General features: G+C 37.2%; 4 protein-coding genes and 1 non-coding gene across 9 annotated transcripts in view; 4 read left to right on the top strand and 1 right to left on the bottom strand.

Moving 5' to 3' along the window:
- LOC105164091 (T-complex protein 1 subunit gamma) lies at positions 627–8,800 on the top strand. Its single transcript, XM_011082653.2, has 13 exons — positions 627–779; positions 1,645–1,706; positions 2,516–2,588; positions 3,150–3,217; positions 3,428–3,497; positions 3,896–3,964; positions 4,049–4,120; positions 4,809–4,882; positions 6,144–6,806; positions 6,887–7,012; positions 7,433–7,537; positions 7,623–7,697; positions 8,176–8,800. The coding sequence occupies exons 1-13, from the start codon at positions 755–757 to the stop codon at positions 8,365–8,367; spliced, it is 1,674 nt and encodes a 557-aa protein (XP_011080955.1). The 5' UTR covers positions 627–754; the 3' UTR covers positions 8,368–8,800.
- On the top strand, positions 9,552–14,963 carry LOC105164231. 4 transcript variants are annotated; one of them, XM_020695025.1, is made up of 9 exons: positions 9,552–10,167; positions 11,275–11,337; positions 11,894–12,619; positions 12,728–12,862; positions 13,094–13,177; positions 13,611–13,670; positions 13,837–13,923; positions 13,994–14,052; positions 14,318–14,454. In XM_020695025.1, exons 1-8 carry the CDS (start codon positions 9,802–9,804, stop codon positions 14,015–14,017), a joined length of 1,545 nt encoding a protein of 514 aa, XP_020550684.1. In that variant the 5' UTR covers positions 9,552–9,801; the 3' UTR covers positions 14,018–14,052; positions 14,318–14,454. The 4 variants fall into 4 exon arrangements, 3 of the variants coding, with proteins under 3 accessions (XP_020550684.1, XP_020550683.1, XP_020550682.1); XM_020695024.1 differs by having other exon boundaries at positions 13,989–14,052; XR_002287336.1 differs by having other exon boundaries at positions 13,837–14,052; positions 14,318–14,402.
- LOC110012110 lies at positions 16,667–20,931 on the top strand. 2 transcript variants are annotated; one of them, XM_020694333.1, is made up of 3 exons: positions 16,667–17,211; positions 17,972–19,905; positions 20,050–20,931. In XM_020694333.1, exons 2-3 carry the CDS (start codon positions 18,001–18,003, stop codon positions 20,377–20,379), a joined length of 2,235 nt encoding a protein of 744 aa, XP_020549992.1. In that variant the 5' UTR covers positions 16,667–17,211; positions 17,972–18,000; the 3' UTR covers positions 20,380–20,931. The 2 variants fall into 2 exon arrangements, with proteins under 2 accessions (XP_020549992.1, XP_020549991.1); XM_020694332.1 differs by having other exon boundaries at positions 17,968–19,905.
- TRNAD-GUC lies at positions 21,567–21,638 on the bottom strand. The gene has a single exon. It is a non-coding gene; the product is annotated as a tRNA-Asp (tRNA).
- The window catches only part of LOC105164090 (probable S-adenosylmethionine carrier 2, chloroplastic), a 4,977-nt gene continuing 1,553 nt past the window's right edge, over positions 21,771–25,194 (top strand). Inside the window, exons 1-5 of the mRNA XM_011082652.2 lie at positions 21,771–22,189; positions 22,276–22,362; positions 23,134–24,404; positions 24,532–24,650; positions 24,786–24,920. Of these exons, the coding sequence (XP_011080954.1) occupies positions 23,174–24,404; positions 24,532–24,650; positions 24,786–24,920 (1,485 nt within the window). The 5' untranslated portion in view covers positions 21,771–22,189; positions 22,276–22,362; positions 23,134–23,173. The remainder of the gene's footprint in view (positions 22,190–22,275; positions 22,363–23,133; positions 24,405–24,531; positions 24,651–24,785; positions 24,921–25,194) is intronic.

Genomic DNA, 25,194 nt, shown 5'->3' with positions numbered 1-25,194 from the left:
TCTGAATTAAACTTAGGAGAAGAGGTGTTGTCAACTCAACCAATTATGGATGACATGTCATATGTTATTTTCAAGAACTGCATTTGATCATTTTATGTTCGGCAGTAAAATAAAACAAATCATTTTTATCAAATGTATTTTCTTAGACATGTTATCTTTTTTTTGAAATTTGGGATAAGAAAATTAAAAGCATAACCAGAAATATATTTTTATGAAATATATGGATTTTTTGGACACATTTATCTATACTAAAATAAAAAAAATACTCTCTACATTCACAAATGTGGCTAGTGACATAGATATTTTTAAATACGACAATTATATCTCTCATTAGATAATTTTAAAATTAATTATAAATATTTTTTTATTTTTATAAGCGGCTCTACTCCATTTTAACACTACTACATCAATTCTTTTGTGTGTCGATAATACCTTAATTTAGTTTTGATTCATTTCTTTTTTTAATAAAATATAATTTGTTTATTATATGTACCCAACAACAAGATGCAAATTTTTCCCACAGAAATACTAAAATTTAATTATAAAAGGTAATTAACATTAGACTCTCTCACTCGAGAATTAAAAGAAAGCGTAAAACATTTAATACAAAAGACGCATATATATATATATCAAAAACCCTTGTTGTAGTTCCAGGGTTTTCCAGAGAAGTAAACTTTTTCCCTCTCTGCTCTTTGAATCGATCTCCACTCTCCTCTCATCTTCTGAATCTTGTAAGTTCAAATCGAAAGCCGAGATGCACGCCCCAGTCCTCGTCCTCAGTAAGTCTTCCTTTTCGTTCGTATTTTCACTCTCGCTCCTTATTTTCGTTTATGAATCTGCGACCGAATTTGTTTTTTAGCGCCGGCAGTGGATTCGTACTGCATTTCAGTTGTTTTGGGTCTGGAAAGAGGAAGAGTTTGTCCTGCATTCTTGAGTGTCACTCTAAGTTAATGCTCTGGTCTGAAGCAGCTAGATTTGGATGCCGAGAGATTGGATGCTCAAGTTTGACAGGAGTTGGGTTGGGAGGGGAGGGTTGCAGGTTGTTGCAAAGATGAGCTACTGCTTGAGTAGTGGCTATCCTTGCATCTGGGTTTTTATTATTTGAGTTTCCATTACGCTGCCTGCATAGTTACTGTAAATCAAAAGTTGCAAGGACTGTTTTGGGTATGTTAAATTGCATGATATAGGTGATCTCTTGAGGACATTGAATGTCTTATTGAGGATTCAAGACTTGTTCCTTTTTTCTCTAACTTTGTAGCCTAAGGTCCATTGATGCTCATATATACTCTTGAACTGCCGGGAGTATATAGTGGGCTATACTGTTCTCTTTCCTTTTCTTCGTCTTTTACCCTATTTTTGCTTTTGAGAGAGTGTTTTGTTCTCTAACTTTGGAGAATAAGGTCCCTTCATACTTGTAAAGACATTTGAACTGATGTTTCTAATGTGTTGAGACTTAATAGATGTCCCCTATCCTTTTTCTCATTTTTCGTATTTTTACTTTTGAGAGGGGGGGTTCTTTGGATGCTGCTGCTCTGTGGGAAATGTCTATATCCATCTATAACAACACAAACATAAATGAAATACCTATCTCTCTTGTCATACATGCTTGTTCTTTGACTAATATTTTTTAAATTCTATAAGCAGAAGATTCACTGAAGCGGGAGTCTGGAAGTAAGGTGCACCATGCCAATATCCAAGCATCCAAGGTAGTACTCATTCTCATCTTCTATCCTATTCTTTTGGTTTTTTTTAAAATCAGTTTTCAGTCTGACTGTGAGGATAATGAGCTTTTATCTGTTCAGAACCCTCCCATCACTTTGCATTACCAAAGCAAAGTCTCACCCTCCTGTATGATAGTCTAACTATTCCACTGATGATTAGTTTTCAAATAATGTCTGTTATATACAGTACCGTCAAAATAAGGATGGTCAAAGTGAAGGTAGACAGGGCTTCATAACTCACAAGGGTTTGGAGAGAACATAAGACAATATTCGGATGTTGTTCTACCTAGGAATATAGATAAGTAACTTTGGCAAATTAGTTTGAAGTCTAATCCTTGACAGCCAAGTTTGTTGAAAGCAGGGTGGGATTATATTAGAAAGACAAACTATGGTCGTGGACTATAGATATATCTCGATGAGTGCCAGTTATTGGAGGACCAAATACAATAACTTTAAAAGTATAAGATCTTACAAGATAAAATGTTTCCTAGTTTAGTAGGCAGTGGAACTAAATCGTCAAGCTCTCTCCAACTTCTTTTGCATTCCCAAGTTTTGTGGTTTTCTTTAGAATGGATAACTGTAGGGGAGAGCAGGAGGCTGTTAGTTTTACTTGCATATTTCCTATAGGTGTTTTGTGAGCTGTTATTGGGTTTATGATGTTTGCTTGGTGAATCTTGATACCTGCACACACTTGCTTTTCCTGTTAGGCCAAAAGCTGCACAATCCATTTTCCTTAATAAATGAATGGTTGTCCTATCAATTAACTTGAACCAAATTTTGGTTGCTCTTGGCAGGCTGTTGCAGATATTATACGTACCACTTTGGGTCCACGATCAATGTTGAAGATGCTGCTTGATGCTGGTGGAGGTAATTTTCCTGATCATCTTCACATGAAGCCTGTATATCTGTAATATAGATTCGAGAGAGGAGAAACCCCAACTCTCAGGAAAAGATTATCTTCTAGATCTATAATATTGTCAATCCCTGGTAGCTCAGTCAATATAGGATCTGAAATAGGTGGGATAAATGCATTTTTGGTCCTCAAATATAGTCACTAATGTGATTTTGGTCCTCAAACAAGTTAAGGTTGCAATTTTGGTCCTACCATTAACTTTTCCGTGAAAAAATTGCTAGTTTCCTCCCATTTTGTGGTGTTTTTCAAGTTATAATTCAATGCATCCATTTTTCCTGTTTTTCTTCAAACTTCAAAAGAGAATAAACAAAAATTAAGCAACAAATTTTCTAAAATTTATTGACAATTTTTTGTTAAGATTATTTAGAAAATTTGTTTGAGGACCAAATATGCATTTATCCTGAAATAGGTGTCTTCCTGAGTTGGATGCCATACTTGATATTCCTCTACTCGTATTATGTTATTGTAGGTTTCACTTTGTCCTGTTGTTAAATCTTTTTCTTCTGACAATACAGGGATTGTAGTGACAAATGATGGAAATGCTATTCTCCGTGAATTAGACGTTGCACACCCCGCAGCAAAGGCACAGATCTCTGTTTTTCTTTCATTTTAGTAAACTTTTCTTTTAAGTGGTTTGACTCTTGTATTAACTAAACAATGAAACAGAAAAGGGACTACCCTTTTCCTGTCACCGCAGTTTTATTAAACCTGTGGTAGTCTATTAATCTACACCTGACTGGACTCTATGACTTCATTGCCTTCTGACATGTGCTTGTCTTTATTATGGTGGCAGTCAATGATTGAACTAAGTCGAACACAGGATGAGGAGGTAGGAGATGGGACAACATCTGTGATTGTGCTTGGTATGTATTGCACATGTAATCTGATTCATTTGTTTATGATACTTCATGCATTTTAACGGCACATTTGCAATGCATATAAATGGTACTTATGTAAGTGTGCACTTCTACGTACACTGTTTACTGCATATAAATGATTAGCCCTGTTTTGAGGCAATTTTATGGGCATCTTTCTACTGATTAGACATGCTGTTTCACCGTACATGTGTGTGCACTCTTGTGGTGGGGTATTTGTGTTATTCTACTATGTCATGATGTGCTCTTACAACTAATGGTATTCTTTTCATGCAAAAATGTGAACTCTTGACTGATTGACTATTAAAAGATTTATAAGACATTTATATGTTCTTTTTAGATATAAGAGTTAACTGATTCCCTTGTATTGAATCTATACATTGAAGCTGGTGAAATGCTCCATGTTGCGGAAGCCTTCATTGACAAGAATTATCATCCAACAGTCATCTGTAGAGGTAATAGGTGATTTTTATTTCATCTTAATAAAATTTGTTCTGTGGGCTATCTTGACAGTAAAAAGTTTCTTTCTCTTCTTGCAGCTTATAATAAAGCTCTAGAAGATGCTGTTGCTGTGCTTGACAAAATTGCAATGACTGTAGACGTAAAGGATCGTAAGTTTTTTGCTTTTATCTTTCGAAAAATCAAGCGACAATGAGATCCAGTTTTATATACCTAAAACTTCTAAACTGGAATAGTTTCCATTTTTGGCATATTAACTGAAATAATGATTTTGTAATAAGGTTTAATGCTGATCAAGATTATGAGAGCCACCTTCTACTTACCTTGTGTTTGAAAAATACCTCTAGGAATCGATACTTTATGTTCACTAGGATAAGTATCCCTTTCTAACTCACTTGGTTGGCCAGCTTATGTTTGCATCAGGCTCTATCCCTTCTTTTACAGTATTGCATGAATATGCATTTATGGTAACATAAAATCAATGCTGGAGTCTTGAAGAAGTTTGGTATGATTTTCCAGGTTGGAAGAGTTGAACATCTTGCAAAAACCCTGTTTCAGACCATACTGCTTCTTTGATGTGTTTCTTTCTGTAATTAAAAGTTTATTTGATGATCAGAATGTTTTACCCTTTTCATGTTTTATTGTTTTCTCCTTTCTTGGAGAATCCAATTAGCCCACCATCTTGCAAATGCCATAGTAGAACTAATCAAACTGGAGAATAGTTTAAGTTAGTCATAAGATGGCTATTTAGGGCTTCTGATGTATCACTTGAAACAGGACAATTTATTTAGTTTCTTTTTATCTTCAAGTGCTTATTCAAGTGTGTTTCTCATTTGGCAGGTGGTTCAATGTTGGGGCTTGTCAAGAGTTGTATTGGTACAAAGTTTACCAGTCAATTTGGGGATCTGATTGCTGTAAGTATTTCTTCGCTGGTTATTGTTTGTCCGTAGTACTTTGATCTGCTCCTCACTCATCCTGCCTTGATGGCCAATCTTCTTCTTCCCTTGCTTAAAGATGCTGATAATGACATTTGACTTCATTTTATCCGGAAAGAAAAAGACAACAAAATTTGGGATTGCCAGTGGAAGAGTATCCCAGTTGTACATGCTCTGACTGAGCAAGGAAATTGCTGAGTTCCATTCTCTATGGGATGTTTCTGCACATCATGACTCAGAGTGATGGACAGATGGTTGAAAGGTTGTCAAACATAATGATTTAGATTAGAAGAAATGTGGTTCGTGTGGGTTTTGGTTCAGGTGAAGCTGAGATTTTGACCACAGTGTGGTCTTAGTAGGGTTTCTAGGTCATAGGTTGGAGTAAGTTGGAACTAGGGAATTTGGTAAAGTGACCATGAAATTTGATTAATCAGTTAATGCAAATTTCAGCTATTATTTTTGCAAATTGCTATTGAACTGATTTAAATGGTTTAGTTTGGTCATTTACCAAAATAATTTGGTAATATTTTGGGTCCATATACAGCAGAAAATAATGTCGGAAAAAATGGAGAAATAAAGAAATAAAGTTGTGGAAAAGAGATTGGTATGATCATTGCTGAAGTGTTGAATCTTATGGTATTTAGATGCCTTGATTTGTTTAAATATTTAGGCCAAGAATCTGGCACTAGAACACTTGTTTTGCTGGGGTCAGCCAGACCTGGAATTAGAGAAATTTATGGGTTGGTTGGATGTATTTTTACAAGCTAAATAATATAGGAGTTAACTTGAATTGTAATTTAATGCTTTTAACATTTCTACAAAATTATTGCAATAATAAAATAAAAAACTTGGTAACCCGCTGGGCATAGTGAACTGTGATAGACCTAATGCCTTTAGTGAACTTAAAAATTAAATGAATGCCCATCCAACATATTCAGTTCGGTGCTGGATAGTGGAATTGTGAATACTGCTGGTGTGGTCTGTATATGGTTGAGTTTGAAAACGAATCAATTCAGGTTGATCAAGTAGATCTATATCTCATAGTACCATGGGCATCTGCCTGCCCACTTTCATTCTGACAAAGTCAGTAAAATTATATATTTATGTTGCATTTATGCGTGAGACATGGTTGTAAAATTACAGCTTTGTCATGTTGATAAGACAGTATTTGAAGTTGTTTTTTGTTGTTACAATGTCATTTCTGTTGCATTCATGGGGTTTTTCTTGGTGAAACTTTCAGGACTTAGCAATAGATGCCACAACCACGGTCGGTGTGGAGGTCGGCCAAGGATTGCGTGAGGTAGATATCAAGAAGTACATTAAGGTAGAAAAGGTTCCTGGTGGTCAGTTGGAGGACTCAAAAGTTTTAAAAGGAGTCATGATTAACAAGGATGTTGTTGCTCCTGGTAAAATGAGAAGGAAGATACTAAATCCAAGAATTATTCTTCTCGATTGTCCTCTTGAGTACAAGAAAGGTGAGAACCAAACGAATGCGGAGTTGCTACGAGAAGAAGATTGGAGTGTCTTACTGAAAATGGAAGAGGAATACATTGAGAACCTATGTATGCAGATACTAAAATTCAAACCAGATCTAGTAATAACAGAAAAGGGGCTCAGTGATCTTGCTTGCCATTATCTTAGCAAGGCTGGTGTCAGTGCAATCAGAAGGCTAAGGAAGACTGACAACAACAGAATTGCCAAGGCTTGTGGCGCAGTAATTGTTAACAGACCTGACGAATTGCAGGAATCTGATGTTGGTACTGGTGCTGGACTATTTGAGGTACGAAAAATTGGAGATGAATTCTTTGCTTTCATTGTTGACTGCAAGGATCCAAAAGCATGCACAGTACTTCTTAGAGGTGCCAGCAAGGACCTGCTGAATGAAGTGGAGAGAAATTTACAGGTATTTGTGAGTTTTGATATCCCAGTATTTTTTTTATTTGTACAAGCGGTTTCTGATTTTCAATATGTGTTTGTACGCAGGATGCAATGTCTGTAGCAAGAAACATAATAAAAAATCCAAAACTTGTTCCTGGTGGAGGTGCCACTGAGCTGACTGTATCAGCTATGTTAAAGCAGAAGAGCTCATCCATTGAAGGCATAGAAAAGGTAAAAAATTGCCGTGTGCTTCTGTATTTGATCTCAGCAATAATCTTCATGGTTTACGACCACCTTGAGTATCTGTAAACTCCACCATCGAAATGTTACGTTGATTTATTTGTTCAGGAACTGCATCAATACTGGGTGTTCATTTTCTTGTCTTCAATTTTGTTCAGTTTACCTTGTAGTGATTGTTGTATAGAGCATGAACCAGGCTATTATGTCAAATGAGATTCTTACCAAAGAAATATTAGCAGTCTGCTTTCATTTAAGAGAAGTGACTCTTCTAAACTTCTCTAGATAAATCCTTTCATGCCACTACAACTGGCTCATGCACCTAATATCTTAGGACATAGATGAATGTGGCCTCCTTTTATGCATTATCTTGTATATGGTTTTGAAAAACCTCCTTTTATGCATTGTGAACAGTGGCCTTATGAAGCTGCTGCAATTGCGTTTGAAGCTATACCAAGAACTTTGGCCCAGAACTGTGGTGTCAATGTGATACGGACTATGACTACTTTACAAGGAAAGGTATGACATCCTTCCATTTTGTTCTTGCATTTTCATACAAGCTCCTGTGCCCCATTGTCATTTTTATATGTTTTCATCTTTTTAGCATGCAAATGGTGAGAATGCATGGATTGGCATAGATGGGAATACTGGTGAAATTACGGACATGAAAGAGCGTAAGGTATGAAGTTTTAGTTTACCTTCCCTCTTCTCTATCTCTTTGTTTTCGGTGGAATCATGGGTAGTCAGTTGTTATCAGTTTGCAAATGGCTGCTAAGAGTAATATCTCAAATACACACAGGTTGGCCCTTGAAGTTCTTCCCTTGCTATGTATTTCTTTCCCCAACAGGAAGTACCTCTTTATTGTTATGTAATCATGAGCGAGGTGATGAGATGGGTCTCTTATGAATTTGCTAGTGACTATCAAAGTTTATACCAACAGAGAGATCACATGTCATTTTGCTGCTGAATTTTCTTGTTTCCCATCATCTGGTCACTTGAATTTGTGGATTTCATCTTCATCCAAGTTTTTTAAGTTGTAAATTATTTGTCTGTTTTGCGTTTAACTTCTCTCACACAAATTTTTTGTGCTTGTACTGAATGTAGTTTATTCAACCTTTTCTGGATTCATTAATTCACTGGTATGTGTGGATGTTCAGATATGGGATTCATACACTGTAAAGGCGCAGGCATTTAAGACAGCCATTGAAGCTGCTTGCATGCTTTTGAGAATTGATGATATAGTTAGCGGGATCAAGAAGAAGCAGGCTCCTGGAGCAGGTCAGGGTCCGTCAAAGCCTAAAATTGAGGACGAAGGTGATGCAGACAATGACAATTTGATTCCTGAATGAGCAGAAGTACAGTTAGCTGGATGGCATTTCTGATGTGTAAATGAAGTTACATTCGCTCCTCAATCACACTCTTAAAAGATTTGGGCATTGCCATCTTTTCCTGCTATTCTGGCTGGATGCAGAATGCATTGCCATTTCATTCCCGATCGAGTTGCAGTTTAAGATTAATATTTTCTTGTTTTTTTTTCACTTAAGGCCGACACTCGATTCCTACTGAACTTAGATTGTGGATTTTGCTGACTTTTCTGATGCACTTTTCGTGTCTGAAATGCCATTCTTGAATTTTGTTCTCTAGGAACCATATGCCTAAATTTGCAGGTATGCCTCTGTGTGGCCCCATTGTGCAATGTTTGTAGAATCTCCAGAAATTATTTGTTTCGGGTGGTGGACTCTAAAAACGATCCGTACGTATAACATTGATTTTCTGTCGCTATATCACTTGAATTTCCTGTATGCGATTCGATTTAAATATGTTGATGATTCCACAGATTTAAATATGCATATTAGAGATGTGCCAGCTACATCAGCCAGAATTTATTGAATTTTCTGTTGTAAGTTATACTATTCATATTTATATATATTAAAATGTATTTTATATACATGATATATAAATAAATATTTAATATAAAAATACAACATCAATTTATGAGAAAAATTGCTACTTCAGTCATATTAGGGTGACAAAAAAATTTTCAAACAGCCCGAATTAAATCGAATCAAATTGTTTTTATAATTTAATTTTCAAATTGTAATTTTAAAATTAGAGTAAGATTACACTGTACTATGGGTTTGGTTAAAAATTTTTCTCTAATAATCGAATTGCACCATCAAATATATAATTAGTTTTTCAATTTATAAATAATAGTTTAATAAAATAATTAATTTTTTAGAAGAATTCATACAAATTATAGGAGCCTAAAGTTCATATATTATTAAAGATCCACATTACAAATCTCATTCTTGTAAAATTTATATTTGAACTTTATACAAAAACAAAAAAAGAGATACACTTAATTTTTTAAACGAATTTGATGATTTATTTATATAGTCGCCCCTATTTTTTTCTCCCACTTTTCCTCCTCCCTCTTATTGCATTTCATCTCTGTCCTGTCTTTCTGTTTTTCATTTTTTTTTGTTTTGAGAGAAAAGCGATGGATGATATTTATATTTTCCAAAAATCAATTCTTTTCTTACAAAGACGTTCAAACAAAGCAACAGGCAGAGAAGCTAAACACCAAAAAATACAGCAACAGACTCAAAAAGGAAAAGATAACTACACATACTCGTCTCTTCTTATTCCTTTTTTGCCACAAAGCCCAACATGGAGTGAGGGGGAAAAGCGTTTTCCAAAATTGACACCAAAGCAACACCGCCTCCAATAGTCCCTTTTTCGCGCGCGCAAACTGAAAATTGCCACTCATACTCACGCACGAGATGGGTAATCGTCGGTTCGCGCAGGTGGCTATCAGCGACGAGGAGGATAATACGGTGCCGCCTTCTCGGAACTCAAAAGGCGATGAAAATCAGAACCAGAGGAAGCGTAAAAAGGTACACCTCCCAGATGACGATGAGGAAGAGGAGGAAGCGAAATTGAGTGAGCAAGATAAGAATAACAAGAATAAGAAGAAGAAGAAGAAGAGCGAAGAGCCTGAGCCTGAGCCTGATGCCTCCAGTGAAAACGAGGAGCAGGAGGATTTGGAAGCACAGCCGCTGGGTGAGGTGGTTAGGGTTTCGGGGAAAGGGAGGGGGAGGAGGAGTCATTACGCTTCCTTCGAGTACGATGGTCTTCAGTATCAGCTTGTGAGTGTTTTTGTTATTGGTTGCTGTGATGTGAATTTTGAGTGGCAACAGGCTATTTGGCGCTTTTTCCTCCATATTTGTACATTTAGGGTTTCCTTGGGCTCCTGTTGATTTGTGTCATTTTATTCTTTTCTGGAGGTTTAAGACTTATTTTGACCTTGGTTTGTAAGTTGCTGCTACTTTTGTTATTGAACACTGTTTCTCACTCCTCTTCAACCATAATGGAGATTTAAAAGATTGAATCAAATTGAGTTTGTAGTTTGGGATAATGAACGGCAGATAAGATTTGATCTCAATTGTCTCTTTAACCCTTTTGCCATCAATGGTTGAGGTTCTAGATACTCTAAGCACTTTGGAGACTTGGTGATGTAAATTTTAGAACAGGTGATGCCAAGGCAAGGAATATGAAGAGGTTATGCAAAATCGACCTATAAAGAAGGCTTGCATGTTAGTTTGAATTAGAAGTAATAGTTGTATCTCAGTTTTGACCAGAGATGGGTATGTGATTCAGACAAATACTGGTGTAGTCTGTACAATTAAGCCACACTAAGTATTTTCGTAATAATTATGGCGTACCATTTAATAATTGAGAATCGCCTGTTGTGTTTTTCTCTTTAGGTTGTTTGTTTATATTTGATTTCTGTTTTGTGGTATAAACTGTTTATACAAAAAATATCTATGTATCTCTTTCTCTCCTTCTCAACTGTCACTCCTGGTGGTATATGTGCATGTGGAATCTTGGATGTCTAGGAAACATGTGTATACCATAAATCATATTCAAACACTTGAAAAGCTGAATTCTTTCCCATGTTATTTATGGATAAAGGGCGTTCTAAAGAAAGAAAAACCATTACCTGAACAATTCTTTTTAACACTTTCTCTGAAAATGAAACATCATTATAGTTCCATCTGGCATGCATCTCTCAGTCCAACTCCTGTAACTCCGCAGATCATTCAGGACAAGGATATTTGGTGGATTGTTTTTCTGCTGTTTCTTAAATTCGTAAAAGAATGTTTTCTTCGGACATTGTGCTGGTGTTAACCAACATGTTCGATTGTTTTCTGCTGAGTTGGTCGAAATCTCATATTATCTTGATTTATTTTTAGGAGGATCCAGTGCTTTTAGTTCCTGAGAAAGGAAATCAGAAGCCCTATGTGGCAATAATTAAGGTAATCTCTCTCTCGAATGCCTGAGTGCCTCTAAAGAATAAGGTCATTCGATGACATACAAATTTTATTTCCTGGAGAATAACATTTTGAGAACTTGGAGCCACGTTGACAGCCTTCTGGTGTGGAAAATATTGTATTGATGTCATTGATTTTTTGAGGAAAAAATGTTCTCTTGCTATTATCTTGGCCTACAGGTGAGGATGCTAGGTTTTCATCTTGAGTGCTCTTCAGTTAGGCAAATGTTTTATTGTTTATGTAATCAAAGCTTGAAGTGTAGGGTTGGATCATCTTAAAGTTTCTTTAGAATTTTCATTATTTTGGGTGCTTTTTAGAGAATTTCTTACCCACCTATAGTTATGCTGTGCTGTTCCCGACATTAAAGGGTGATTGGGAGTATCTTATGGTGTCCTTTATTGACTCTTTTAAGTTATGACAGTTTGTGCCTGAAAATGTAATACCTTGTCTCAGAAACATGTTGCCATGTAATGATGTTTCCTTTTTGCTATAAGATTTTATCTTTGCTGTAAGTGGTATTAAGTTCTTATTTTGCTTACAGGACATTGCTCAAACCCGGGAAGGGGCTATGATGGTTACAGGACAGTGGTTCTATCGTCCGGAGGAGGCAGAAAAAAGGGGAGGTGGAAATTGGCAATCAAGTGATACTAGGGAACTGTTCTATAGTTTCCACAGGGATGAAGTACCTGCAGAATCTGTGATGCACAAGTGTGTGGTGCACTTTATACCTCTACATAAGCAGATTCCACATCGCAAACAACACCCTGGCTTCATTGTGCAAAAAGTATATGACACTGAACAGAGGCGGCTCTTTAAGTTAACAGACAAAGACTATGAAGACAACAAACAGCATGAGATTGATCTTCTTGTTCAAAAGACCCTTGCAAGGCTTGGAGACCTTCCTGACCTTGAGCCTGGGGACGCTAATGTTGATCATGAAGATCAAATAAAGAATAAGCGACTTTTGAGAAGGAGGAATGTGTCACCTTTGGACGTTTCTAGGGAGGACGAAGGAGTAGGTAGATCTCAATCATTTAAAGCAGAAACTCCTGGAAGTGCTGGTGGTATTGCATCAGAATATTACACTATTCTTTCAAATTTTAAGCTGCTGACAGGGGAAACACAACGTGACAAGTGGTTGGAAAAGCTTCTTCAATCAATTCAATTCGTATGTGCTCCTGTGCCCAGTCAGCAGAATGATGTGGAAGAACACAGTGACAACAAGAATCAAAATCACGGAAATGAATCTCATGACAAGATTCAAAATGTGTGTGATCTTTGGTCAGAAAATTGGAATATTTGTGGAGATATTTTTCTGTTATAAATCTGATTGATGGAAACTTCTTAATGTTTCCCTTCTATGTTTGTTTTATAGGGTGGTGGATCATTTGACTGGCCAGATGCAGCTGTTCCGGTAGTGGCTGCTCTTGAGAATGCTGCACATGATACACTTTCTGCTGATTTTCAGAAGTATAACCAAAAGATGCGGCAATTAGCATTCAATCTGAAGGTAGCATTACTGGTTTGCATTATAAGTTTGTGCATGCAGGTGCCCAACTTATTGTTGGTTATCTCATACATTGAGGTTGTAGTAATTTTGTTTCAGTGACTATGGATTTCTATTCGCAATGCTTGATTTTAAATGATCTAGATCTCATTTGTTATGTATGCCGCTTCTGTTCTATTTTCGATGTTCATATCTAACTTCTGCTTTTTCTTTGAATTTGCTAATTTATGACAGAGCAATGCTGTATTAGCTCGCCGTTTCTTGAATAAGGAGTTGGATCCTGCTCAGATACTGAATATGTCACCTAATGAATTAAAGGTGCAGGTTTTTGCCAATTTTTTTCTGATTTAATTTATGGGTAATTCTTGTTGTAATTTATTTGTGCTCGCATCTGTTGGATGTTTTTATTTTTGGAATTACAGGATATGTTTGTGGTTTTAATATCAATGTGGAAGTTAGGAGTTGAATTCAACAATGGCTTGACATTGTTATCCTTCTACACAAGTCTGTTTATATGATAACTTGTTGACTGGAAGTTACTTGTGCTATCTTTTCTCAGACCTTCTGGCTTTGTGTTAACCTAGCAAAAAAGCTTTTTAAATCATTGAGCCTTCTCATGCACTCGACTTATTCTGAGCCTCATGCTATTGTATTTGGCTTAGCTGGCGTTTACTATCCAACTAGGAATTTGCATGGTGTCTAAATCTAATTTTGGCCGAAACTTTTTACTTATACTTCTCTGTTCTCTCAGGAGGGGTTAACAGCAGAGGAACTGGCAAGCAGGCAGCCAGAGGAGTCGGGGCGCATGCAGGTTATTCAGTGTGTTCTTATGTCATCATTTTGTGGAAGAGACTTGATTTTGCTTGTAAAATGGATATTAAATTTTTCTAGCTTCTCTTTGTCAAAATTTTCATTACTTGGTTTTCTAATTTGGTATCTTTCTGTTTTATTTTATGGGTTCTATTTAATGGGGCCAGATGACTGATGCTCGTTGTAAAAGATGCATGGAGAAACAAGTGGGTTTGATAGATATTATTCAAACCGGACATGGCGACCGCTACCAGGTTCTTAAATTGGCTGCTTCAATTTATTCTACTTTATGTGAAAGTAACATTGTTATTGGCTAAAGCTCAGAGCACTCGAGACTTGGTAGATTGATTTGGGCCCAAACTCTCACTTAAAATTATTGAGATGTAAGTATGATTGAAGATTGACACTTCTCAAACTATTAAACATGAGAGTTGAAGATTGATTATAAGTATGTAACTGGTTAATGGATCATATGTCGCCAAGCTTCTTATTTCTGCTGGCAGGTTGACCAATGGATGTTGTTATTTTCTTTTGCTGAACAATCAGATCATATTGCATGTCTTGCTGTCTTTTCTGGGACCCTTTTTGCTCATCATAGATCTGGTATCCGATGTGCTATAACTAGGTTACTTTGTGTTGTGTTCTCAGCTGGAATGTGTTGCCTGTGGCAATACCTGGTATGCTTCTAGAGATGATGCTGCCGCATTGACGATAGAAGGGCCAAGTTCTGGCAAGACCGTGGGCACTGCACCATTGGCCACAGCCAAGTTTGAAGATGTTGAGAAGAATTTGGTGAGTCCGCGTGGAGCTGAGAGAGGAGCAAATGATGTCCTGAAGAAAACAACGGAAGCATTTGTGCCGGTACTGGAGAACCAGAGATCATTTAACAAGACTAGAGCCGAGGAAACTCCTGCCACCACCAAGGCTAAGTAACATGTGCATCCAACACCCAGTGTTGTGTGTATTGTGGTTTACGTCGTCTCTGTAAATGGGTTAATTTCATGACGTTGCCTGTGGATAGCTAATTGTGTCGGTAGTTTAGGTATGCAAGGTAGGGAAGACGGTGCATCAGGTCAAACTAATAGCTAGCGTATTTAGAGTTGAGTGTAATTTTGGCCTAGTTCTAGAACTTGACAGACGCATTACAGTAGTTTTGGCGATTATAGGTAAAATCTTAGAACTTTGGTAGTGAGAGTTTAAGATAGTTGCACAGATTTGGGGCCGGAAGTAATCAGAAGTGGAGAGGGAGTGGAAGTATGTAAGAGGAACTATTTTGCAGTCACTAGTTTAATTGGAGCTACTATGGATAGATCATGTGGGCCTTTCTTCTGATTATTCTTTCTAAATTCATCTATATGTTGTTTGTTGAAAGATAATGGAAAATGAAATGAAGTACCACACCCGACATTAAGCTCAGAGTTTGTTGCTTATTTTACTTTACACGTCGTTTTTGGTTCTCTAAATAAAAGCAATATAGATAGAAGCTGCCTCAAAACAAAGATGGAAAGTGAAATGAGGTAGAAGAGTGGACCCAAAACTCCAATTTCTGTTATGATTCTTTTTAGTCCAAATTCATTTTGTTCTAAAGAATAGAAAAGAAAAACATTAGTGATGAGAGATAAAATTGGGAAAGAAGTGAAGTACAGAGGGAAATAGGAAGACACATTGACCGACCAATCACATGCCTTCAATTTCCATTATTTTGTCACTACCCATCCAAACAATAGTATCCCTTCTTCCATATTTCTCAACTCATGTCTCTTCTTTCTCTTCACCACATAAAACCATAACACAACATTATCAAATTAAAAATAAAATTTATAGGGAGAAAAAAAAAAGAAACCTAACTGCTGATTTGCTAAAAAACGATAATGTACAATACCAATCCTTAGATTTGAAGGTAGATTCCAGTGTGGTTCCATCCATGTGTAGCTTTATTGCCCAAAGATTCTTACTCAAATCAAATGGGGTGAAGCAAATCAATTATAGACTAAACGTAATACAATTGTCATATGATTAATCATTTTATTTTAAATTATACACTAATTATATTATAAATATATTACACTCGTATAATTGATTCAAATTCAATAAAGTTCAATTTGAATCAAAATTTTCACTTCATGGACCCCAACACTATTACTTCACATAAATACTTACGCCTCCCAAAAAAGAGGCGGAAAGTAAACACATCAATCTACCTTAAATTGAAACAAGTCAATGTCATGATCAATGCTTTTAACTAACTATGAGTTAAAAGGTTTAAATACTTGCTCTACTTTTCTCTCTATGTTTCCCATTCCAACCACTTCTTTTAATTCCCACACCCTTCCACTCTATTCTAATATCCTTGCATCTTAAATTTCCCATCTAATGCCCTTTTCTCTAGAACAATTTAGCACTTTCAAAGACTCCAACCCTTAAACATGAATCAATTTTATTACAAACGGTCACTCCCAACAATCACAAAGATCCAATTAAGTATCACAAAACTAACAGCAGCATTAACAGTGTCTAACGGGATGGACTTTTTTTTTTTTTGTATGTTTCGAGCGATAGAAGGGTATATGCAATACGTGTTGTACTTAGAGAATAGTAAGAGTAATTAAGGGTGACATAAATGGAGGGAAATGCAAATGCAAATGCAGCCTCCCCTACATTTAATATTGGAATAAATTGTGGGGAGATGGAGAAGACATAAATGAAGGGAGGGATTCCCTTTGCTAATATTAAAATAATGGCAATTGTAATTAGTGATTAGTGAGAAATGGCAAAGAGAAGCAATTAATCAAATCTAAATCTGCATTTCCCAATATCATAAAATAATAATCTCTGCTGCAGTGCTTCTCGTTTTATTATTGGACCTACCCACCCCCCACCCCAACCCCAGGTGGAAACCCCAAACTACCCCTGACTGAAGACCAGAAGGTGGCGTTATAGGGGGGATATTATTGTCTTTGGATCAGGCTACCAATCCTGAATGCACTTAAAACAGTGTCCTAAAAAGTAACGTCAGAGATAAAAACACACACACACACATTGAACATGGAAAACAGCAACATATGATGAGTCAAAGAACCTCTCTGGCTTTTCTAGTGGACACTAAAACAGGCTTAGCAGCTCTTTGTCTCTCCAGTCCTCATGTGAGTGAGAGTAAGATTCGTTCATTTTCACCCATTCCCCCCACCCCCAAGAAAATAAAAAAAAAATAGGCATGCATGTTCACTTTTGTGCATATTATTTAACTTTACTGTTGGTGGGCTGGTCTTCATTGTTTTCTTTTGCTTCATTCTACCAATCTACACTACTTTTTCTTGATTCTTTGGGAGGAACAGATTCTCAGTGCTAAATCTCCAACTCCTACTATCACGACTGTTCTTTGACAAGAGCTTCTTTTGACGTTTTCTTTCCTGGATTATTATCTGAATGTGACGCCGTTCTCTCAGACAAGCCTTTGAGCTCAAGAGAAGGAGCAAATGATTGCTTTTACTAGCAATTTCTGGGGTTTTTCTTTGGCTTTCTTCTCTGAGATCTGAACTGGGGTATGTTCGTTTTCCATGGAAATTGTACTTTCATTGGCTAGGAATGAAAATATCTCTACAAATGTTGTCTTTTAATCATGTTCTTTTCTTAGTTAAGACACTTGTTATGAGTATTAGGTTGCATAAAAAATTGCATCTTTAATGGGTTCTATCTTTTGTGTGTCTTAAAGTTATTAGTAGGGTCCCAGAGCTTGTTGGCATTGTGGTATAGGATCTTGAAATCCATCTTTGAAGTGTGGGGAAAGTCAGATTCTTTGCTTCAGGTGTTATAGCTTCATAGCTATCATCTTCTTGGTTAAACTGAAGATATGGGTACAACAATTAAGCTAATTGGACTTGCCTGTTTTATTTTTGAGTTGTGTCACTTCAATTTTTCTGTTCTTAGTCTTATTTCTTAGATCTGTTATAGTTAGTAATTGCATATGAATTTGTATGCATACTAATACATTTGGGGTTGCTCCATTATCACTTTCTGGATTCTGCCAGCATATAGTGTTACACTGATGTGAGTTTCCTAGTTCTTGGTAATAATTAGTGCTCTTTAGTCTGTAATTGGCAAGTAAATTTGATTTCTTTCTGATGTTGCCTCTCTGCTAATTCTTCATCTTCACAAATTCAGAAACATCTCATTGGCATTCAGGCCGATTATTTGCTTCATGATTGATCTTTGAATTGCCTGTCTGGTTCAATGCAGTATGTAATCAGGGTCCCATGAGACTTCACTAATCTATTTCGTCATTTTATTCTGTCTGTCAGGAAGATTGATCGATGACGCTAAAGTGAGCAAACATGGAATTAGACTTTGACAAGTATTGCGTTGTAGATGGAAGTCCTACAACTGTCCTTCCAGCTCCTCGGCCTCGTTCAAAAGTTGCAAGTAGAAAATCAAACGGAAAGCCCAAATGCGGAAATGATATACAGAACCTCAATGGAAACTTCAGAGAGATTAACTTTAATCGTTACCGTAGTGCGTCTTGTAGAGATGCTCGATCCAGAAGAGGCAATGAAGAGCATAATGAAGTGCTGAAGCGGGGTTCGGTCTATCAAAGTTCTCAAGAAGTGAATCGGATGAAGGGAACTGATGCTGTTGCTGGAAGGAAAAAAATTGAGTTTTCAAGAGGAAGTGCATGTACGTCCTCATTAGGAATTATTGATTCATTATGTAGTTCGGATGAAGATAGCTCAGTGGTGGAGCGAAATAGGTCCTCAACAATGTCTCTCTCTGAACAAAGTACGAGTGCTCTTTGTAAAAGCCAGATCGACTTGTGTTCCCGGGATTCAATAAATTATTCTCTCTACTCTATTCCAAGAAGAACCGGCCCACAAAATATTGCTTGCTCGGATAAAAGCAGAAAACAATCCTCAGATAAGCAGTCTGTTCAGGATCTCATGATAACATCCAAATCTGCATTTGCTCCAATAAAGGCTAGTAACAGCTCAGAACAAAGAGATCTGGTTGTCAATTTGCACAAGTCGTTGTCGGCGAAATTAGCTTTGCCTCATTCACCCGCACAATCAGAGAGTGAGGGCTCCAAACCAAGCAGTCCAAAAGCCCGGTTTACTCCTGTCAGAAAGATGTTTGATCCGTTTGTTAAATCCAAATCCCACAGAGGTCCTATGAGTTGTGCCAAGGAAACTGGCTCGGAAAGAGTAAGCACGCACGTGGGCATGAGTCATAATGAAACAATTTGCAGAACCCTGCAGAATGATTTATCTGACAAGCAGCAACATGTGGGGTGCAACTCTCAGTGTGAAAAGAAAGAGAACCATAATTCGGTTCCTCTGTCTTCTCCTGCACACCTTCATGGCCTCCTAAAGTTGGAAAATAAGCAGGGGCTGCCTTGTTTTGAGTTTTCTGTGAAGTCGCCGGAAGATGTTTATGTTGCGAAGACATGGAAGGTTGATAATGCTCTAACATGGGTCTACACCTTCCACTCATTTCATCATAAAAGAAAGAGTAATGCTAGTGGATGGGGATTTAAAGACAACAAAGAGTCCACTATGGTTGGGCAGATGCTAGTTTCTTGTTATCTATGTACAGAACTGAAAGGTGCTGGAGATTTTGATGATTCTATGGTGACTGAGTTTGTGTTGTATGATATTGCCCATTCAAGAAAAAGTATTTCTTCTCAAGATAATTCCAGCTGTTCCCCTGATGTCAGTAAAGTACCCCTGGTTTCTGAAGAGATTTTGTCTAATTGTGAGCAGAACGAAGCACCAGGCAGGATAAAGAATAAAGGTCAACTTAAGCATTTGCGTGACAGTGGTCACTTTGAAACACAGCCTCTGGTAGCATCAGAATTGCATCCAGACCTAGAAATTGCAGCAATCATTATGCAAGTCCCGTTTCAGAAAAGGGAGAGTCTGAAACTCAGGAGTGAGGACAGGAAGATGGATAGGCTGCTTCCTAATTTGCTCGAACTTTGTCAGATTGAGCAGGAAAATGAGGTGATTTCTGACACGAAAAGTCCTGGCAAGATGCACGTTGTGATCCCTGCTGGAAACCACAGTTTGCCAAGTCCTGAAAGTCGTGGACCTTCACCATTACTTGATAGGTGGAGGATAGGCGGAGGATGTGACTGTGGCGGTTGGGACATGTCATGCTCCCTTGATGTTTTTGAAAATCCAAATTTTAATATTGCCGAGGGCCTTCCGTTTATGGACAATCAGCACCCTGCAGAACTCTTTGTTCAGGTAATTCTCCCCATCTGATGTCAGATCAATTTGCCTTTGCAATAGGTTTTAGTAGAAATAAGTTCTATACCATCCATGCATACCAAGTAGTACAAAGTAACGCACTAGGTGTCTGACAATTCTGCATTGCCTAATTTCTTACAGGGAAGAAAAGATAATATACCTGCATTCACAATGCGGAAAGTCGAGGACGGAAAATATGAAGTTGACTTCCATGCACAGTTATCTTCATTGCAAGCATTCTCCATATGTGTTGCTATTTTGCATGCTGCAGAAGCCTCCACTGCTGTTGGGCAGGCGAGAAGCAAACAAATGCTGCAAAGTGACTCATTGAGGGTATTTGCCGAAGAGGAAATTAAAAACTTGATAGATGCCATAGCAGAGGAAGAGAAATCTACAGTTAACAAGAAGATGGAGGAAGTCTTGCCATCTTTCGTAATCAATCCACCGTTCTCTCCAATTGCTCGAGTATAGCCTTCTGAAATGAGCTGAGCAAAGACACAGGACCAATAACTGATCGCTTAGGGCGATGGAGATTCAGCCCATGTTGATCACAGTAAGCTAAATCGTTCAAAGGCACGCTCCAGGTAGCTTCATCTTCCAGTGAACATGATTGATGCACCATTGATAAATCCAACATGATCGTGATAAAAACTTGAGGTCAGATGGATGCAGAGATCAGCTGATTGTCTGCGCTATATTTCTCAATCCAGTGTGACCACATTCGGAGGCAGAAAAACAGTTTTTCCGGCAAAATTCAGTTCTTATACAGCCAAAAAAATGAAACTAGACACCACACTGTTCATATTCTTAGAAAGATAGGGACTAGGGAGGGAATAGCGGCCCGTTTCGAGAGAAGTAGCGGTCCTTTCAGATATTTCATTCTTTTTGTAATTTATGAGGTTGCTATAAGTGATGAAGGGAAGTTTTTCCTGAGAAGTGGGAGGTTCAGTGTAATGACATTTTCACTTTTCTCATTGTACCTATGCAATAAATGAAAACGACCCATCTGTTTTTACCTTTTTCCATCTCATATCTCTTCAACATTTTGATGAACAACTTCTCATGCAGAATCCAAGTCCTACTGAAAGAACAAACAAGAACAAGAACAAAGGACTTGCTGAGGCAATTTGCAATGTCTAAGATTTGACAAATACAAACACTTGATGATTAAAAAGAAAGGATTACAACCATAAGCTAACTGAAATTTTAGAATTAACTGCATTTAGACTCCTTTTGAAAATATGAAATTACACTTTCTTAAAAAAATTTTGAATTACACTTACACTCCCTCCGAGAATTTTCTATTTACACCTGACTCCCTTTTGTTAGATTTGAAAGAAAAATGCTAACTTTAGTAAAAACATTACGTAAATTTTTGCTAATGCCAGCCTACGAGAGGTGGTAAAGTGTAAATAGTAAATTTTTGGAAGGGGTGTAATTATAATTTTTGAAATGGAGGAAAATATAATTTTATATTTTTAAAAGAAATTTAAGTGTAGTTAACCTAAATTTTATAAAGAACTGAGCCAAAAAGCAGACAAGAAGTCAAAGAGAGAAAGCAACTTCAGTAGTTAAAACTTAAAAGAACTGAAACATGTTAATTGACAAAAAGAAAGAACAAAGAACTGAAACATGTTTTAAAGAACAAAAATAGCTGACGCCGTTGCCGGGGATCGAACCCGGGTCGCCCGCGTGACAGGCGGGAATACTCACCACTATACTACAACGACTTGATGTTCTGTGAGTAATTTTATGGTATTTGACCGTGAACATCCAATGACACCTACTGAAAAAATTATGGGCTTTAGGGAAATAGAAGAAAAGAATTGAAATTGACCAAAAGTAGGAAAGAGTAGTGCTTTTGCCCGACCATGACCCTTCAATTTCATCCCAAATCCAATTTATTTTCATCCCACGGATGTTTTTGCATAAACCCCACCTCTAAAACCCCTACTTCCAGAAAAGAAAACTCGAAAAATTTCAGTCTTGTCAAGTTTTCAGTTGTAAACATTCGTCTCTTAATTCATATATCTCAAGATTTCAGTTGTAAACTTGTAAAACGTTCCTCTCTTTATTCATATATGCATCTACTTTTTGTGGGTTGTTGATTCTTGTGCTGTTCAATGCCAAAGAAAGGAGAAAAGCCACAGTCTTTGATGAATGTTTTCTTTCTCTCGGTTCAAAATTCAAATGGGTTCTTTTGAAACCCTTCCTTTCTTGTTCGGCGTTGAGCTCAGAGGGTGTCTTTGTCTGTTTGTGTACTTCCCCTGTTGCATTATAGGTATCGCATTTTACTTGAATTTTTTAGTTTTAATTGTTTAAGTGAGAATCTTAGAGTCTTTTAATGGATGTTATGCTTTATATCAGGGATTATGAGTTGTTTATCAATTGGTTGTTTCCATTGGAGAAAGCATAATTGGATCTTGGTTGGATAATAGAGAGAAGCGTTGACTGGTACGAGTATGTTTATTTGCACGTTTCTTTCCTTCTATATTAGTATATGGTTTTGTTATAGACTCACCAAAGAAGGAACTAGACTGTTAAATTTAACTTGGTGGAGCTCATCCGCATTAATGTACATGTAACTCATATTGTCTATGATAGTATGGAGTTTTATGTGGATGGTTTTCCAGTTTATTTGGTTCAAGTTTCATCCAACTTTGACAATGTAAGTCCTCAACGATCCAATTTGTCTTCAGATAGGGATTATTCCATTTAAATAGGACGTATGTTAAGAGTTATAAGGAAACAAGATTGTCAAATTTAAGCATTTCAAAACATCTCAACTTGGATGGTTTAACTCAAATTCATCATGGAATGTGTAAAAGGATGAAGTTTTTTCAGCTTGCTCGTGTTTAATCCAGCATTAGCATGTTTGACTTGCGCTGGATGCGTATATAACTCAAGCTAGGGATTTTCTTTAGGCTTGGGTGAGTTTGTTAATTGTTAAGGCTCATATTGTTTGATCAGTAGTTTCCTGCATTTTGGATAGCACGATTCTCTCAAACTAAGGTTTTCTTCAAAGAGACATATTCTCGGCCACATAATCCTTCTGCATTTTCTTCTATCTGGAATATCTTCCGTTAAGCTGCCTCACAATTTAGTAACTGAGTTAATAACATGAGAAGTTTTGTCAGATTCATTCATGCACTCCATAAAATGATTTTATGACTTAGTAGCCTTATTTATACATTTACTAATTCAACCTAATTGTTGATAGTGCAGTTGCAACTCTATCCATCTGCCTTCTTCACGAATATAAAAGATGGCTGGGGATAGTGTATGCCCAAGAAATGAGAAAATCTCTGTCAAACATAAGAACGATCCATTTAAGGGCCCACTGTTTGAGCTTGCCGATTTTGAATATACAGATATAGCTCCCTCAGAAAATGATAAGTGTTCCTGTAGACATTCTGATCCCCAATCTTCTGAGATGTTAAGCACAGCCGACCTAATATCTGCAGTAGGCGATGCATGGAGTCGTGCCAAAAAGCCTCTTTCTGTTCTTCTGCCTAAAACAAATTCCACCAGGGAAACCAAGGTCATCCAGGAGGGAGGCGTACTTCACTATTCTACTGATGAAGGAACTTTCCCTGCATCAAATTTGGCTTATGATCATCCTTGCCCAGGCTATATGAATAGCAAAGCAAACTCCGGGAAAGTGCAAGAAAATGTAGAGAATTTGATAGTGAACTGGAAAACATCTTGGCCTCCACCTTGTTATGAAAATTTTCCTTTCCAGAGGACAGTCCTCACGAAGTCCACAAGGATTGGCGCGTACTCCATAGAGAATTGTCTTTGGAGTACAGGAATAGCACCTAATTTTAGAAGAGCATATGGATGGATGAGTGAACTTGCTTTTGCCAAGCAAAAGAATCAGGTAAACTCTATTAAGATTGAGGGCAAATGGACAAGTAACTATTTTACCTGTGATTGTTCGACAAATTCAGGTGCTGGCTGTGTGCCTGCTGATGCAACAAGTAAATCTAGTAATTTAACTTCAGGAATTTCTACTTCTAACCCTGAAACTGCACAACCTTTAGATTCATTTCATGAAGCGGCCAACTTAGACTTGAAGATGGCTACTATGACATGCTCAGAAAATGATGTTGTGCATGGCCAATATATTGAAGAGACTGATTGTAAGATCTTCACTTCAAGATGTGATGCAGATTCCCAAGACACCAATATTGCATCAAGTACTAATGATCTTGAAAATAGCATAGAGGCCAGTAGTAATGGCCTGCATGAGCATCACGATCAGGGGATGACATTTGTCCTAGCAGACCCCTCTGAAGTTGAAATTAGCTTGTCAGGAAAGGAAAAACCTGTATATAGACTTGCAAAGCATGAGCATGCCGTTGCAGGAGCAATGGCCGGGATATTTGTCAGCCTTTGTCTTCATCCAATGGATACAGTTAAGACAGTTATTCAATCCTGCCGTGCTGATCAGAAACCCCTCCACAGCATAGGCAAATCTATTATTGCTGAGAGAGGTATATTGTCAGCAAGAATTTTGGCAACTTTAAGGAAATTAATATTTCACTAAGTCAGGGAACTAGATATTTAATTTGTCAATTTATTTGTAAAGTGCTACGAAACTAATTTGGAGCTTATTTTCAGGCATGTCGGGGCTTTATCGCGGCATTTCCAGCAATATTTTGAGTTCGGCACCAATATCTGCTGTATACACTTTCACATATGAATCAGTCAAAAAAAGTTTGATTCCACTTCTTCCCAGGGTAATGTAACTTTGTTGCTGCGGAGGAACAAAACTGACGCAGGAATTAGTCGTCTATACTATTTTCTGTCTAATTAATACGTTTTATGACAAGCAGCGTACTAATTTTATTGAAATTATGCCTTTCCCTCTGCAGGAATATCACTCTTTGGCCCACTGCACTGCTGGGGGTTGTGCAAGCATTGCTACGTCATTTATTTTTACTCCAAGCGAGCGTATAAAACAGCAGATGCAAGTTGGCTCGCACTATCGGAACTGCTGGTATACCATTAAGACTTCTGCACATATTGTCGATATTCCTATTTAGTACCAAGGAATTGATGTTATTTATTAGATTTGAAAAGCAAAGACATTGACAAGTGCATAATCAAATTAAATGAGTTGTCTTGGTTGGGATAGAGATAGGCACTCAAATACTTAATGGTTTACAATATGTATCTATCCGTCTTTGAAATTTAAAGTTTGTTTGAACATTACAATCAAACTTTTCAAATGAGTGGATGCAGCTCTTTGGAATTGATGTTATGCATTTTCAAATGGATATG

This window comes from Sesamum indicum, linkage group LG6 (genome assembly GCF_000512975.1).
Source record: "Sesamum indicum cultivar Zhongzhi No. 13 linkage group LG6, S_indicum_v1.0, whole genome shotgun sequence".
NCBI lineage: Eukaryota > Viridiplantae > Streptophyta > Magnoliopsida > Lamiales > Pedaliaceae > Sesamum > Sesamum indicum.
Note: the sequence above shows the minus strand (reverse complement) of the source record. Positions and strands in the feature narration are given on the sequence as shown.